Source organism: Mixophyes fleayi, chromosome 9 (assembly GCF_038048845.1).
Source record: "Mixophyes fleayi isolate aMixFle1 chromosome 9, aMixFle1.hap1, whole genome shotgun sequence".
In the NCBI taxonomy this organism is placed as follows: domain Eukaryota; kingdom Metazoa; phylum Chordata; class Amphibia; order Anura; family Limnodynastidae; genus Mixophyes; species Mixophyes fleayi.
The window spans coordinates 59,951,133-59,968,949 of record NC_134410.1 but is presented as its reverse complement, the minus strand read 5'-3'; the positions used below and the strand labels follow the sequence as shown (position 1 = coordinate 59,968,949).

The window sequence follows — 17,817 nt, the reverse complement described above, 5'->3', positions numbered from 1 at the left end:
TGGATCACATGTGACATAATTAGGACCACCTGTGGATCTGTTACAATGTGTCAGTCAGTAATGAATACACCTGTGCTCCAGCAAGGAGATATTGAAAACATGCACTGTTGGGGAGCCCTGAGGACTGGGTTTGGGAAACCCTGGACTATGGGCTCATACCAGTCAAGGAGTTTTGATGCATAAACCCACAAGTCATATGCATAGCTGGGCCTGGAACAGTCATCAAGTAATCATTTACATGTCATTTTTTTGAATGGTAAATGCGTAAAGTCTGAAAACAAAAGCCAAACCAATTAGTTCCAGTAATAATCAATGGGTCAGTACATTTACCACATGAAGCCTGTTCAAAGTACTTTGTACTTGCATTTCAAAACTGCCTCTTCCATTATAGATAAAGTAGCAAAACTCATAGCTGGGAAAGGACCCTTTATCTGCTAGACAGTGTTGTGTGGTTTTCAGAGCCCAATTTATAGAGCTTCAGAAACAAGAATACCAGTATACTTTGAGTAACATTGGGGTATATGTCTATTTTCAATCAGCTTGGCGACAATCTAGTATAAGTGTCTCTCCATTGAACATTTCTCCTAGTACTTGGAGAAGGAGATATTTAACTTTTATGGATTGTGGTTTCCAGAATAAGTAAAACATAAAAAATACTTGGACCCTAATTGTGCTTCAAGGTCCTCATCAAATTTGCTCATACGCATTAATGAACAGCACAGGTGGATTAAACTTATCAATTGTTTCATGTGTTGCTAAATGTTTAGTTTAATGGTGGCTATGGGCTATCTGTAACTTCTGTAAAGATCACCCTAGACATTATAAGCCACCAGAGTAATTCTGTAGGTCGATCATTATACACATTAATTAGTATCAATCTATTTATGGGGAAATTCCCTCAAAACATACAGTCGTTACATTATGAGTGCAGTTTAAGATATGTTAAAATACTTTCCTTTGGTGTGGCGATCCCCATGGTTTCCCTAAAGGCACAAACAGTCCAGCAATGTCCTCTCTCCAGACAAGGCGGCTTGTTGATGTTTATGCTATAGACCATGAAATCTTTTGATGACTGGGAGGATTACAGGGGAGGAGAGGGAGATGACAACACTTTTCCATGTTTGCATCAGGCAGGTAGTTGGAGAAATGAGCGCAATGCTGGACTGTTAGGAGTCTTCAGGGGACCAAGGTGTCAACACCAAAACACAAGCGGAGCATTTTATCCTAATGTTTAGGTGGAATTCTTAATCACCATACCCAGCCCTGTACTAGTCCCTAGGGCACATTGCACACATTACAATGTACATACCAAAACGCAAAATCAAAAAGGTTCCCAATCCACTAAATATTATCAACATTCACCATCTTAAAATATATCCCCTTTGACCTTGTTTTAAAGAAAGAAGGCCACTACAAGGCCACCTTTGAAGAGAGGAATCAAGAGATAAATACACAACCACTTTATATACAATATATCAATTAGTGGCACAGCCCTTTATGGTCAGTGCTATTGGCAATAGCCAACGTCAATGTTCCAGATGCCAAACTTAATGCTCACAAGTGGATGGATATCTTGTTTTTTTACTCTAAACAGATGTTTTTATTATTTTAGGTTTGTGAATATTACACATAAAGATCGATCATGCCACATGTGTGTAGCTTTATATAAAACTAAAAATGGCATCTACACCTACAAATTTAACTCATGTGATGCATGAAGGAGCAGATCATCTTTTTTTTTTTCTTAAGAATTTATACTGCATATATGTAAGTGTTGAAAAAGTACACTAAATCAGAGTTGTGGTGTTTGAACTAAATTGAAAAGCGAACAAATTCTGTGCCCTCAGAATTTATGTGTCCTATAAAAAGCAGCATTTGTTTTGTGTTCTGCATATATATGGAATGCATCACTGCACAGAGGGGCTGTCTATGTGGAACGGTCATGATTACCACCCACTTTAACCTCATCTACAGTTAATGTTTTTTCTTATTTTAAAAAAGGACATTCAATATTTAAAGCACTGTGGTGTGGTTATTAATTGCATTAGAAGTCGAGAGGCAATTGAAATGCAGAACCAAGACAGTTTACGAAGAATTTGACAATTCTGATACAATAACGAATCGCAAGACAGGTTAACACTTTATGTTCACTGTGCGATGAAATGCAGTAAAATAAATAAAACATTGCAGTTGGAAAATTATACAAATACCATCTGATTTTGTTTTTGGTGTGGCTACTATTTAAGCCAAAGTGTGTTTTAGACTCTCAGTTCACTAGTGGGAATCATCATAAACACACAGCCCCAACAAAATCACTTAGTCATTCGAACATTCATTATAATTATTACTCCACTCATTGGGTGATGTACACCTGTGCTCCAAAGTCCCCTTCTTTACAGTTCCAGACATTTCCAGGGTTAATGGGTTACAGTCCTCTTTTTTGTGTTGTTGTGGCATTGCTTGTGTAACTCCCACTGGTTTGGTCTTCATTTGTTTGTTAGGTGCATGATAATCATAGTCTGTTTCCACCCCCCTCTGTTCCTCCATTGGTAGGACACGAGCCAATTTCTTTGTAGTGTTTTCTCTAGAGTATCGGCAGGAGCTGGATCCCTCTTGAGGCTGCCTAGTGTTACACTGCAAAAGCTCTGTAGTCGTTTTTGCCATCTGTCTAGGGTCCGCTGACAGCTGGCTATTTGAGCTAGAACCTCGAGGCTCTCTGCTATATTCTGGTCTTGAAGATAGAATCGGTACATATGTTTCAAATCGTCCATTTGTCTTAATGTGCTCCAAATTACTGCAACTATTAAAAGTTGCCTCATCTCCTGGAACACAAGTATCCTCATATTGCCAAGTATTCTTTCCATGTTCCCAAGGAGTGAGAAGATCATATGATTTCAGACCACTCTTAGACATATGGAATCCACCAAGTTCAAACTCCAAGCTCTCCGTGTCAAGAGACTTGCTTCTTCTGTTAAGGGAAAGTGGAACTGGCTTGGAAGGACTTAGTTTATACTGGTCAAGGTGACGAGGAAGACTGGTCACTCCCCAGTTATAGCTGTGGAAAGAATGCTGCGAATCCATCTGCAACAACTGTTCATCACATTCAGCCAACGACTCTTGGACATAGCTGTGGTCAAACTCCTCAAATGATGAAACAACCTTTTCATTTGAACTATGCTCTATTTGCTGCTCACATTCACCTTCATTTTCAACATCAACAATATCAAATGTCACCATAGTAGGAAGAGCATTTAGATTTCGATGGAACGATGAGTTAGAATGAGCACTGCCCATTCTTTCAGAGATACTTGAAAACAACATACCATTATTGGCAAACTCTACCAGTGTTTGAGAAAAGTTTACGGCCTGCTCACAGTCATTTTCAGGACTATAGCCCGAAGTGGCGCAAAAGTCAGAGCCAAATACATTCTGGACGTGGTGCATAAGAGTAATATTAGGGTTGGAAATCTTTGTCATTCTAGTGTCACTCTGGTCTTGAGCTTCAAGGCTAATGACATTCAACTCAAAACCTGGCTTTTCTACAAGGCCATTTTGCTTGATGTGCTGCATGTAACTTGCTTGGTAAACAGAGTCTGTTAAAGAGGATTCCTTAAATTCTTTCCAGCTTTGTTTTTCAGATGGAGCATGTTGTATTTCGTTGTCACCTTCATCTTTATTTATATTTGATAACACTTGCTCACGAATAAGGGATTCCTTGACCCTGCCCGTTAAGTTGGCAGTTCTAATTTCACATTCAATACTTTGCTTTTCTTTGGAACAAATATCTTTATTTAGCTGATCCACTGCTTTCAGTGCTGCCTCTCTCTGCCTTTCCCACAACAGGAGCTGTTTTTGAATCACTGCTAGCCGTTCCTCTTCTGTTTCAGTTGCTCCCTTTTTGCGGTCGGCATTGCGAATTGGACCATTGTCCATGGGAAGACTGAAGTCAAAAAACTGATCGAATATTTCAGAGCATAGTGTTTTACCATCATACAGAGACTCCCCTCCAGGTGCCGGGCTCATGAGACTGTCATCAGGTTCATAAAACTCATAAAGTGCATCTCCGCTGTAGCTGTCTCTTGGAAGACGTTCTTTATGGGAAAAGCTTTCTCCAGCATCTTCATCAGGACCAGGAGTGGTAGAGTCATAGTACCCCTCGTCACTATTCGGAGCAGATTCCTGTTGATCACTTTGAGGAGTCAACAACTCTGCATTATTTAAAACCGTCCTATCAACAAAAGCATCTTCAGCACCCATTGAATCAGCATTAGCCTCCAGTTCAGCAAAACCTTTGGACCCCACTTCAAACTCCTTTACATCTTCCAGTTCATAACTAGGATCTGGTTCATTGCCATCTTCCAATAGCTGTTGAAGGTATTCCTCCTCCATGTCATCTGGTGTTGCCATTTCCTCACCTCCTCCTTGATAAGTAACAAGGCAAGAGCTTCTCTTGGTTGCCTCCCTACTCCTTTCTAAGGAAATTGAATTATCACTGATGTTATCAATGTCCTGTTCAGCAATAATATCCCCACATCCTGTAAGGGAATCAAAACTCTTGAGGGATGAAACATCCTCAAACATGAGACTTAGCTGGTCACCAGCAGAGTGAGGAGGGGTGTCTCTGTCTATGTAGTCAGCAGTTACAGTTTCAGGGAATACTACTTCGGGATTTGAACAATCAATAGAACACTCAGGTATTGAATCAATGACATCATTTTGTTGGAGAGAGAGAACCTCATTAGTTTCTACAGGTAATTCGTCAGTTTTTTGTGCAGCCATGCCGGCCAAACATGAAGGCACCACTTCCTTCTCACCCACAACTATTACATTCAATGAATACTTTGGTGACATTTTAGGCGCCAGGTTGCTCATCTTTGGTTGCTCACGGTGGCCTTGCTGATCACCATCCTCCGCTCGATACTTATTATTCAATTGTTCCAAAATCACACTCTGCGTATTGTGATCACACGGCTCAAACTTCTCTGGATCAGGAGTTTTGCTTTTTTTGTGGCGGCGAATGCTACTAAATAATCCCTTCAGTCCTTTCTTTGGTCTGGGAAATGAGAAAGATTTCTCTGCATTTATCTTTTTATCAAAGCATTCTGTGCTGCCCATGGGGGATATATCATGAAAGTTGAAATCAAGCTTAACTGGTGAAGTGATTCCCGAGTCTGCACTATGGGAGCTGGAAAGAGTATTCCCTGTCTTGGCATCTTGTACATGATGTCTGCTGATAGCATTAACAGGGTAATCATTCTTTCCATCCTCACCTGATGCATTGCTGATGCCATCATGGGTCTTACTTTTGCTCAGTGACTTTTTCTTTCCCAAACCTTTATGCTTTCCTCCAAAGAAGCTAGGCAGGGTGCAGATATTCTTCCTGCCTCCAAAGAATTTAAAAGAAGTCTTTTTCTGCTTTCCAGGAGTCTGTTGGTCCACACATGGTCCTGTCTGTAGTGGGTGCATTTCCATGTTGGAAGAGTCACCACCATGATGATCATCCAGTATTTCACAGATGGAAGAAGAGGACTTTATCCCAAAACGTTCTTCTAGGCAACCGTGGCCACCTTCCATGGCAACTGTTATACTTTTCAAATCAGCACACCTATTGGTGCATGACTCCAGAGGCACTGGAAGTTGGCTACCATGGGCAGTGAAAAATGCTGTATTGACCTGCGGAGAAAAACAAAAACAGACAGATAAAATAAAAATAAAAATCCTCGTTAGCTGAATTCCATTTGATCTGTTGACTCAAATAATACACAGCTGCTTCATCTAGAATTTAACGAATACAAATTTAATTGAAATAGCACATGAAACAATCTAAACTATTCCCTGAAATCTAGTACAACCTAGTAGGTTATATAGATTGAATATGCCCTTAATTTAAAGCACAATAAGACATATGTATATAGACTCTCACACTTCAGCAATAAAGCAACTAAGTATATAGGAAGACATTATAGCCTTGCAATTAAAACATTTTAAGCAATCCCATGTTTTACATTGGTAGCGCGTTGACAGCGTTGTTAATTACAAAGTAGACAATGCTTGTCCACACAGTTTTCTCAGACAGACATAGGCTGAACTAGAAGATTGCATCCAATGATACACAATGGCAGTGTTGGGGACTTAGTCAAGGTAGATGTTACCCTTGGTTTAGAAAATGCAACTATTAAAACATGCAACTATAAAACAACTATTACACTTACATATTTTACACTTAAAAAGAGACACTGAGGGGGCGTGGCCTGGACGCCATTGTAGCTAGAGGTGTTTCACTCGAGCTCCGTACTCAACTATCCCTAAATTGCTGATTTGGACCCCTCACAGCCTGATTGTGACCACAACAGCTTGAGGTAGTGACCGGGATCACGTGTACCCACGGTCAGCTCTGTTTGCCCCATCTATAACGAGCTGACTCTGTTTCTGATTTCGGGCCTGTTTTCCCGCCAAATCTCGGGGAGAAATCCCGTCGCTGCGGGACCCAGGCACCGGATTTCTAAGGGAGAGAAAAAGTCCAGAGCCCACATCCACCTGGGATAAAACCTCTCTGGAGGCGACCCCTCTATCTCCTACGGGAGCTGAAGAACTTCCCCCGCCGTCGGCAGTCCCGACATTAAATAAAAGAACCCTGATAGCGGAGGCACAACTGAAGGGAACATCTGACCCGCTGCGACAACTTGGTGGCACAGATCCCCCTGGGAACTCTATTTGTGCCAACTGGCCGCGGAACCTGGTGGGATCCCGATAGATCCGAGTGCCTGCAGTATCCCAGACCACCTCTTTAGCGCTCCCGGAGGCACCACTCCAGATTTAACTTACCTGACTGCGTCCGTGGTGAGGAAACCCGCCTGTCGGCGATCTCGGAACTTTCTCTCTGTCCTGGATCTCTGCCTTGATTGCGCTGCATGCTGCTGAGTCCAGCCCCTGCATCGGAGTGCATCTCCGTCCACCCGCAGCTTCTCTCTGCTGGCGGGATCCTCTGGAGCCCATCGCCTCTTCTTAGAGCAGCATACACCTGAGTTCTGCCTGGGACTTCCTCTGACCAATAGATTTTGCTGTGAAATCAACTGATAGTGAGTATCCCTCATTATTGAGCTCTTTGCAGCTGTTGCCGGTTTCAGACCTAACAGATTGCACAGATCAGATTGCTTTATTTTCTATATGTAACTTTGCAGCCATCTTGTGGTCATTTATTGAATTTACCTCTTTCTAATATTCTAATATACCCTGCTGATTAAATAGTTGTTCCTAGTGGCACACTGATGTGTTGAACCAAGCTTCCAAAAAGCAAATAAACAAATGTAAACCCCAAAGGGATTCAGCCGCCTCGGAGGCCGGGGTGAGCTGAAAAGAGTATTTGCTATCTATGTCTATGTGACCAGTTCTCACTCTATACCTCCCCCTCACACCCTCTCCCCTCTTATCTATTCCATTTCTGGAGAAATGATCTAAAAAAAAAAAAAAAAAAAAAAAAAAAATATACATAAAAATAAAACATAACTAAAAAAGACGCATTCAAGATGTCTACGAAAAACAAAAAACAGATCGGGACAGCTCCCATCTTTACTGCTGCCTCTAAGAAAGGGACAGCTTCTTCACCTCCAACAGATCAATCTAGCACCTCAAGTCCCAACTCTCCTTGTGACTCGGATATAGATCCCACAGTTCAAGCAGCTATTACTAACCTAGCGAATGATATAAAACTTACTTTCCAACAGGAACTTAAGAAAGCTATTGTTGAATTCAAATCAGAAATAGCAGCCCTCGGCACTAGAACTGATACTCTTGAATCGAAAACTGATGACATGTGCCGTGCTCAGACGACATTTGAACGTGAATTAGCCTTGCTTCGTACTGAGGTGGACTCGGTGAAAGAGAAACAAGAAGACCAAGAGAACAGATCACGGCGAAATAATCTGAGGATTCGCCATGTACCAGAATCTGTTACAAACTCTTCTCTGCCTGACTTCCTCTCCAGCCTTTTCAAACACCTACTTCCAGGCCTAACAGATAGTGAAATTCTGATGGATCGAGCACACCGGGCTCTCAGAGCCAAACCAGCAGCTGATCAAAGACCGCGAGACATTATAGTCCGCCTTCATTATTATCAAACAAAAGAAAAATTACTTAATGCAACTAGACTCACAGATTCGATTGCCTTTCAAGAAATGCACCTCCAGATATTCTAAGATCTGGCCCCGTCTACTATCCAGAAACGTAGAGATCTGCAACCAGTTACAAGAATACTACGTCAACACAATTTCCGTTACCGATGGGGATTTCCATTCCAATTGCAAGTATTCGCTGGGAACTCCGTCCTATATGCCAAATCGCTTGACCAAGGACAAGACATCCTCTCCAAGCTAGAAATTCTTCCGGATTCAACCTCATCCACAGCACGCAATAATTCCTCAAGACCTACAAAAGATTTAGCACCGCCTCCTACCTGGACAACGGTGAGCCGTCGATCGACAAGACCCTCCATCGATCCAGATTGATTGGTAACCCACAAATGTTCATTACATTATTCACACCTTTTCTTGGACTAACGTCTAATACCTAGCTCTTGTTTGCCTTGTGATCACTACAGGCACCTAATAACCAAACTGCCTTTTGTCATGTACTCCTAGTATTTTTGCGCTTTAAATAATATCCCCTTATGGGAGTTAAAATGTAAACAAGTTTTGGTATGTGTGACTTGGTCAGATGTTACCTATTATACTTGATGCTGTTGTTACAATTTCTAGATTACATAAGTGTTCATATTGTTTAGTCTAATTTCTCCACTCACTCCTCCCCCTCCCTTTTAGCTCTACGTCCATGATTCTCCCTTCTCCCCATCCCTCTTCTTCATATCCTCCTTTTTCCCTTACTTCCCTCCTCCCACTCCACACTTTTCCCCTTTGTCCCCGTCCCACCCCCAACCTTTACTACCCCTCCTTCCTTTCTACTATTTTCGCCCCCTCTCCCCCCCTTTCTCCCAACACCCCTTCCTCTGGTCACTTATCCACTCCAACTTTGCTCAGAATATCTCAATCTATTATACTAAATAGCTATTCCTGGCCCATCTGTATCCCACTAAACTAACCACCCCCCACAAGCACCCTTACTTGTATTACAATGTTTTTTCTTCATTGTTTGATTTTATTGATAGCCCTATACGGGGCTCTTCTCTCTGAGGGTATTGGCCTAATTAGGCCCCTTTCTCTTTCTTCTTTTTACCTTCCTCTTACCTGTGGCACCCCACCCCTCCCCCCAAGGCTCCAGATGGACTGAAAATCTTTTTTCTTTTTTACTCACTCAAGTAATGTTTTTACTAAAACTATGTAGGAATTATGCTTCCTCTTGCACCCATGGCGCTTAAGATACTCTCGATCAATGTCAACGGTCTGAACTCACCTACTAAACGGGCGGTGGTCTTGGGGGCCTGCAGGAGAGAGGGAGCTGATGTGATCTTCCTTCAAGAGACCCACCTCACGGGACAACACACTCGTCTACAAAGTAAGCTTTATACTCAAACGTTTTTTGCCTCTGCGGACTGCAAGAAGCGTGGGGTGGCAATTTTAATACACAATAGGGTTCCCTTTCTCCTAACTAAATCATATTCAGACCCAGACGGTCGGTATTTGATTTTGATTGGTACACTCCGCTCTGAGCAGATTACACTAATTTCTCTGTACGCACCCAATCAGGGTCAGAGTTCTTTTTTTTCTGAAGTATTTAGTCGTGTTGGGCGCCTTGCACAGGGCCATATAATTCTTGCTGGGGACTTCAATACCATTTTACATCCAACACTAGACAGATCCTCTGGCCCCTCCAACCAGAAACCTTCTCCCACCTCATTAAGAGACTCTCAATCCTTGCTGTCAGGTCTACACAATTTAGCTTTACATGACACTTGGCGACTTAAAAATGCGAATGCAAAAGACTTCACACATTATTCAGCCCCTCATGGCAGCTATTCTCGCATAGACATGATTTTTGTTTCCCATTCTCTCACTCATACGATATTAAATGCAGGAATTACCCCTCTCAGTTGGACAGATCACGCAGGAGTAGATATCACTCTTGACTTAATAAAATTAGCCCCACAACCTCGTCGATGGCGTCTGGATGACGCATTGTTGTTGTCCCACTCTGTCCATCAAGAGATTAAGGAAGCAATTAAAGAATACTTTGAACTGAATCTCTCAGAAGAGATCGCCCCAGGAATTATTTGGGAAGCTCATAAGGCTACCATCCGAGGCAAAATGATAAGTAAGACTTCCGCAGCTAAAAAATTGGCCTCTCAAGAAATAATATCCCTTGAAAAAAAATTAGCCTTATTGCTCACCCAGCATAAACTACACCCATCTACGTCTCTTCTAACACAAATCTCTGCAATCAGAGGCCAACTGAATACAATCCTCTCTCGCAGAGCTGCAAACACACTTAAAAAATGAAATCAGCAATACTATGATAAGACTGATAAAGCAGATTCTATACTCGCTAACAAACTTCGACAGAGGAAAGCTAAAGGAATGATCACAAAACTTAAAAAAACTTCTAACTCTCAGCCGTTGTATGACCCTGTGCAAATCGCCCAAGAATTTCACGATTATTATAAAGCACTATATAATCTTCCTAGGGCCCCATCCTCTGCTGACTCTCTTGACGAGAAGATTACATCCTTTATATCATCTCTTTCATTACCGCATCTTACAGATGGTGACCTCGCCTTCTTGAACGCTGATATCACTCAGGCAGAAACAGTTTCGGCGATCAAGATGATGAAATCATCCTCTGCCCCGGGCCCCGACGGACTCACCCCACAATATTACAAAAAATTTGCTAAAGATCTTGCCCCTCACATGACAGATTTTTTTAATAAAGTATTAACAGGCTCCCCGTTTAACGAGGCGACGACCTTGGCCACCATCGTTGTTATACCAAAACCAGAGAAAGACCCCACCTTGTGTTCCAGCTATAGACCAATATCACTACTGAATGTAGATCTCAAGATATATGCCAAAATTTTAGCTAATCGGTTGAATGTCCTTCTTCCTTCCCTGATCCATCCAGATCAGGTTGGGTTTATACCAGGCCGCCAAGCTATAGACAACACTAGACGTGCTATTGACCTCGTACACTCTATTAATACCACTAAATGTCCATCTCTGATTATGGCGCTAGATGCTGAAAAAGCATTTGACCGAATTTCTTGGCCTTTTATGTCTAGGGTCTTGAGGTCAATGGGCTTCTCTGGTAAATTTTTAGATGGGCTACTAGCTTTATACCAATCACCCAGGGCAACGGTGGTGGCCAATGGGGTCTCATCCTCCCCCTTTTCAATCTCCAACGGAACAAGGCAAGGTTGCCCCCTCTCACCTTTAATTTTTGCCCTTCTAATTGAACCCTTAGCTGCAAAGATACGATCTAATAAGGCTATTCAAGGAATTAAAACAGGGAAATCTGAACACAAAATATCATTGTATGCAGACGATGTTCTCCTGACTCTCTCGGACCCTGCAGTCTCTCTGCCCCCCCTCCTTGCAGATATCAACATGTACAGCATCATTTCAGGATACAAAATAAATCCTCAAAAAACAGAAATTCTTGATTTTTTTCTAACAGGCAAAACTAGATCTTCCCTCTCTCTTCAATTCAAGTTCCTCCAGGGTCTGGGTCTCGATCGAAGCAGAAAGCTTGGGTATCTCTTCCTCATCCTCTCTCCTGTGGCTCCCTCGCACCAGTCGTCCACGATCCGTTTCTCATCACCCGATTGTAGCCCACTCGTTATCTATCTGGGATCGAGCAAATGTGAAATTTAACCTTGCTCCTACTCCCAGCCTGGTCATCCCACTTTTTGATAACCCCAAATTTCCACCAGGGTGTATAACTTCATCCTTTGAACACTGGAAACGAAAAGACATATGCTATCTCAACGATATCACCAAAGACGCTTCATTTCCTTCATTTGATGATTTAAAAACAAAACTTAATACTCCAAACACATATTTCTTCCAATACCTACAAGTAAGAAATTTTCATTCTACCAACAAATTAACTCTAGGTCGTAGACCGTTGACCTTTTTCAAAGCGCTTTCGCTCCGGCGATCTTCTACCAAAGGTCTCATTTCCTTACTATACTGGGAACTTAAAGTCCCTGATTCGAACAACCGAGATTCTCATGAGAGGGGTTGGGAGAGAGACCTGGGGGAAACGCTAGACAATGAAGACTGGGAGGAAATTAGAACTAACACAGCCTCCAGTTCAATTTGTGTTAAATTAAAAGAAAATGCTTATAAACTTCTTTATCGCTGGTATTTGGTTCCAACCAAATTACAAAAAATCTTCCCAGATTCATCTAGCACATGTTGGAGAGGTTGTTGGCGCAGAGGGGTCCTTCCTCCATATCTGGTGGCAGTGTCCCAGACTTGCCCCATTTTGGACGGAACTTCGGGACTTCGCCTCACAGCTACTGCAGATTGACATCCCGTTTTCTCCCAGGTTTTTCCTTCTCCCTCTCGGGATTCCATCGGCCACTAAACATCAAATTAAAATGTTTCGCCACATAATCTCCGCTGCCCTATGCCAGATTGCTACGGACTGGAAGCAGCCCAATGCTCCAACTTTACAGACGATTATCAGTAGGATCTGGTACGTTTATCAGATGGAATACATGACATGCATAATCCGTAATACCTCCAAGTCATTCACTAAGGTTTGGGCGCCGTGGACCTCATACTTCCAAATCCAAACCCCTTTTGTCATGTGATTCTACAGCATCACTCCATCTGGATCCTTTCTTCCCTTCCCTGTTCCTTCTCTCCCATCTCTTCTCCCATATTCCACCACACTCTTTCCTCCATCTTACTCTTAGGTGGCCCGCCACGCCGCCACTCCCCCCCACCCCTTTACTCTTCACAGTCTTATTTCTCTTTCTAAAATAGTTGCTTTCTTGAAAAAATTGGGTCAACATTCTCATTAATACTCTTTTCTAACAAGACGCTGTATGTTTTATTGCATATGTATTTTTCAGATGTTTTTTTTTAACACAGTGCTGTATAGAATGTTACTTTTGGTTGACCCTTGCAAAAATAAAATCTTTAAAAAAAAAAAAAAAAAAGACACTGAAACTACTCTGTTGATATTTTCTGCTTTTTACCCCTGGATTGACATGAAAGTAAGATCTATGCTGGTACTGACTTGCAGTCAGTGACCATTAGCAAGATCTTCAGTGAGCCAGGAGGAAACCAGCACACACAGAAGTTGGGATGTGGTGAACACCAAATTACTTCCTAAACATTCAGAACGTGCAATCTTTATTAGAATGCTCAGTACTGCACAGCAGAAGCCAGGCTAAGATTGTCCGAGACTGATGACAACAGTGATTATTACTGAGGCAAGGGAGGACTGTGGGGCTTGTAAAGCCCAAAGCATTTCCCCTACAGGAACCATAGGGGTATATTTACTAAACTGCAGATTTGAAAAAGTGGAGATTTTGTCTATAGCAACCAATCAGATTCTAGCCGTTTTGTAGAATGTACTAAATTAAGGAGAGTTAGAATGTTGCTATAGGCAACAACTTCACTTTTTCAAACCTGCAGTTTAGTAAGTATACCCACTAGTGTTACAGCATGGATGATCATAAGCTTATATTAGAGCATTTTGTCATTGACATCCAAGCCAATGTTGCAGCATGGTACCACTTGCTGTTGATTGATAATCATTAACATTACTTTTTCTCAGAAATAATTATAGAGAACATTAGTTTTAGAAACCGCAACGCAAAAAGAAATTACAAGCATCTTACCGTGTCCAAGTTAAGTCAAACAAAGTTTGTGGCGCAAGACTGGGGGACACAGTAATCCAGAGGCTGCTCATACTTCTCCACATTCAGCAAACAAAGCCACCGCCACCAAATCATAGGCAGTTTCTTTGGACATTTGTCAGATCTGTTAGAGACATTGAAACATGATAAATGATTAAGAATATGCATACAATGCAACAGATAATACAAAACGTCACTGGCTGAGGTCAGTTTACATCCAATTATTACCCAGATGCAATAAAATAGAGATATCATCTGGGGGGAAAAGGTTTTTCTTCAGTGATTATTTAATAGACAGAAAGCTGAAGACGCATACACATTATTTAAACTTTAAAAACACTAATTTGAGTGTTTCTACGTAAATGGCAACTAAAATCAAAGATCATGAACGAACAAAGGATAATTATACGTTTAAACACACTTATGAGGGTCCCATTCCTCTGCAACAGTAGGTAACCCTGATAATTACCCTCCTCTTTGAAGAGCATTTGGATGGGCCCTCCAACCTCTGCTTTATTGTGCTGTTTAGGTCCCTAACATAAGTACAGTTCAAAGTGTCAGCAGGGATTTAATTACTTTGGGGACACACACACACACACACACACACACCATGGCCGACTGTTCTGCAAAGCAAGATCCCATTTCAACAAAGATCCCAATTAGCAGATAAGAAGGGTGTTACAGGGAAGGACCTCTCAGCATTCAGGTAAGGTAGATTGTAGGTTACGTTTTATAAACAGTTTGTTAAAAGTTAATGTGCCCTTCAAGATATATTTCATTGTGTGCAGAATTACAAAGGAGTACAAAAACTGGCTTCTGTAATTCTTCTTCAGAGAACCCTCACCAGAGTAATATAAAGAAGGGAGGGGATGGAAGTTATATATAATTGTATATAAAAATGCCGGCTTGCAAGAGGAAGAATGATCTCTGTGGAAAATTAATTTAAACTGTTGTCACTTATTTTACCAATTATAACACTACCTTATTTTTAAAATGACCTCTATATAAATTGCCTGCACATTAACAATGACCATCTGCTATCCACTCCCACTCATACCATTTTTTTCTTGTTACAGCTCAGAGATTCATCCAAAGTTACACCACATTACATAACTTAACACCTTACCTATAAGATGTCACCATAACACCATAATTCCCCTATTTTCATACAAAAAATAAAAAAATAATATATTTAATACAGAGTCAATTATTTTTCCCCAATCTCTGTTAACCACAAATGCCGTCTTTCTCGTAGACACATGTATAATCTGATTCTAATACCATAAATAAATATGTAAGTAAATATGTGTCTGCGGGTAATTTACTAACAAAGAGCCACTGTACAGTAAACCACAGTAACACATCAGATGTCATCTTTCATTGGCTAACCCTGGACTAACTTGATCACAGCTAATTGCCGATTGGTTTCTTTGAGTATACTGCCCATTTATACTTTGTTAGTAAATAACCCGTGTGTAACTGACTAGTAAGAGTCACTAGCATATAAGCAAATAAAGAATGCCAATCAGAGTGGATAACTTATGTACATGCTCTAAAAACTGTGCTGTTGAGACTGAAGAGGAATGGTAAATATTATAAGAAATGGTCTTTGAAACTAAAGAGGGACAAGTGAAGCTACGTTTATTTTAGAAGTTAAACTTCCAAAATAAAACACATCCAGCAGCTGCTGCAAGTCCTGGGGATTTCTGTAGCCATAACAAAACTAATCTGAAGAAGCAACATGTAAAGACAAAACAGAGACACATGACATGTGAAAATGACATCATTTTACACCCACTTAGGATGTTTTATCTCAGGTTGATTCATGCATGTTAAACCAATAAAAAGTTATAGTATAATACAGCATGTGGTTTCACAAACCAAATGCTCTAGGGCCATGTTTACCACACTGGGTGGCGCGGCTCCCTGAGGTGCAGTAGCAGTCTCACTGGGATGCCACGGCAAGAGCCGGTGTTAAGCAAGGCGGGGGCAACTTGGTAATTATTTTGGGGGTGCCTTGAAAACATTATGTAGACCCTAAGGGTACCTCGAACTGAGAAAGATTGCGATCCACTGCTCTAGGGAATAGAGCATCTGGCAAACAAAATAATCCACAAGACATACATTAAGGAATTTGTGTTATAAAATGTTTCAGCATCACTCTGCTCACCCACAATGGGTAAATGAAAAACATTATTATTGCAATTTATGAAAACAAGTTTGCAAGCAAAATTTTTGGCAAAACTGGCAACCCTTGCAAATAAGCTTAAAAACAAAACAAAAAACTGGACACTTCTAAAGCAAAAAAACCTGCACTAATAATTCATTTTCCTACTCCAGATCAGACAAGAGAATTGTTCTATTTGGTGAACATTTGTAAAACAGTCAGTGCAATTTTTTATTTAGAAATATAAATGATTTGGGCTATTAATTTTCAGCTACTCTTGTTTTGAATAATAATTTATGAGCAACTTTTTAGCAAAATGTATTTAAATAAATGCCTCCAGCTGTTTTCCCCCACAGAAGTGAACATTTAGTGGTTGTTAGCATATTAACCACTAATAAAAACAATAGCCAATAAAGTTAATTTGCCTTGCTACTGCCTAATTTTATCCTTGCTTCAAATAGGTTGCTTATCACTGTATAGATTATGTAACGAAAAGTGATTTTTTTTCTTTTTTAGGTAATCATAAAGAAATGCGCCTGTGCTCCTGCTAGAGGATCTGGGTAAACATGCACTATTTTGACTATTTTGGGTACATTAGACTATGGAGCCATAAAAAAAAACTATTATTATTATTAATAATAAATCTATTTTTGTTACAATGCAATTATTGGCTTTTACAGGACAAATGTAACTACAATGCACAACTCAGCTGTCCCACTAACTGTTCACTGTTCTAAGAGTTACAGAGAAGGGGGTAAAAGGGTTTGTAAATGTGTCAATAGCATTTCACACAGAACTAACTCTCAGAATCCCCACTAAAGATGTAGCTTGTGCACGTTGTGATCTGCAACATAACTAAGCTCCCATAACAGAACGAGCTTATCCACATTACAGCGCAGAATATTACAATATAGGAGACACCGTTTCTCATTTATTTTACTGCAGAATATAGTTTTCCTGGATTGAGTCAATTCCTTAATTGATCATGTAGGTCAGTGCTTTACTTACCATAGTTCCCTGGTATCTCTCGGTCGCAGATACAGATACAGATCCCGGTAAGCACAAGAATTAGGACCAGAGAAGACTATATAGGGGCGAGCACAACGGTGCCATGTTGTGATTTGATGCACTCATGTCTCCCATCTATGTACAGCTATGATCGGTATCCCTCCCTCATACACACAGGTGCACCCCAGGTACGGACCATGCATCGTGTTACACTTACCAGCTCTGTTTCGGACTAGGCCCAGTGCCTCCGCTGTGTCCTGTTCACAATGCCCAGACTCCAGTGTCCTGTTCTGCAGATAGATGCTCCTGTATCAGTGCGGCCTCTACCTGACCACCTCCCCCAGCTAGTGATGACTGACACCCTGCTCTACCAATCGGCGCATTTGCCAACATAAGCGTTCTCGTATAAGACTAACCAATTACGTACGAGTGATGAAATAATAAACAGAACGTTCATTGATGCGTCTTTAAACTGACTGTTTACACAGCCAATCAGAAGAAACTGACTGCATACACAGCCAATCAGAAAGAAGGAACGCCGAGCAGTGTGATTGTTGCCGGATTGTCACCTCTCTGCCTTGTTACTGTGCGGTCACACTCAGCTCGCAGGGAGAGGAGTGTTATTTATGTTATTTTATATTCTGCAATGTCGCTTTTTTCTGTGCTGTGATGCTGCTATTATTTTTAACCTCAGAGTGAAATGAATAGGAGCATGTTGCTACTGACACATAAAGTAAAAAAAAATGCACAAACGTGAACTGCATTAAGCGTCATTTTATGTTTGTATAATGTAAAATAGCACAACAACTGGTATAAAAAAAAA

General features: G+C 41.0%; 1 protein-coding gene across 2 annotated transcripts; it reads right to left on the bottom strand.

Annotated features, from left to right (window-relative positions):
- Positions 1 to 1,040: 1,040 nt before the first annotated feature.
- On the bottom strand, positions 1,041 to 17,354 carry AMER1 (APC membrane recruitment protein 1). 2 transcript variants are annotated; one of them, XM_075184403.1, is made up of 4 exons: positions 17,212 to 17,354; positions 13,802 to 13,943; positions 6,826 to 7,061; positions 1,041 to 5,673 (listed from the first exon to the last, which is right to left on the bottom strand). In XM_075184403.1, exons 3-4 carry the CDS (start codon positions 6,994 to 6,996, stop codon positions 2,317 to 2,319), a joined length of 3,528 nt encoding a protein of 1,175 aa, XP_075040504.1. In that variant the 5' UTR covers positions 6,997 to 7,061; positions 13,802 to 13,943; positions 17,212 to 17,354; the 3' UTR covers positions 1,041 to 2,316. The 2 variants fall into 2 exon arrangements, with proteins under 2 accessions (XP_075040504.1, XP_075040505.1); XM_075184404.1 differs by lacking the exon at positions 6,826 to 7,061.
- Positions 17,355 to 17,817: the final 463 nt, after the last annotated feature.

Excerpts from the sequence above, each read along its gene's own strand:
- AMER1 (XM_075184403.1), bottom strand. The coding sequence starts at position 6,996 with ATGGGCTCCAGAGGATCCCGCCAGCAGAGAGAAGCTGCGGGTGGACGG. Across the intron at positions 5,674-6,825 it reads CTCACCACGGACGCAGTCAG|GTCAATACAGCATTTTTCAC; the intron begins GTAAGTTAAATC and ends TTTTCTCCGCAG.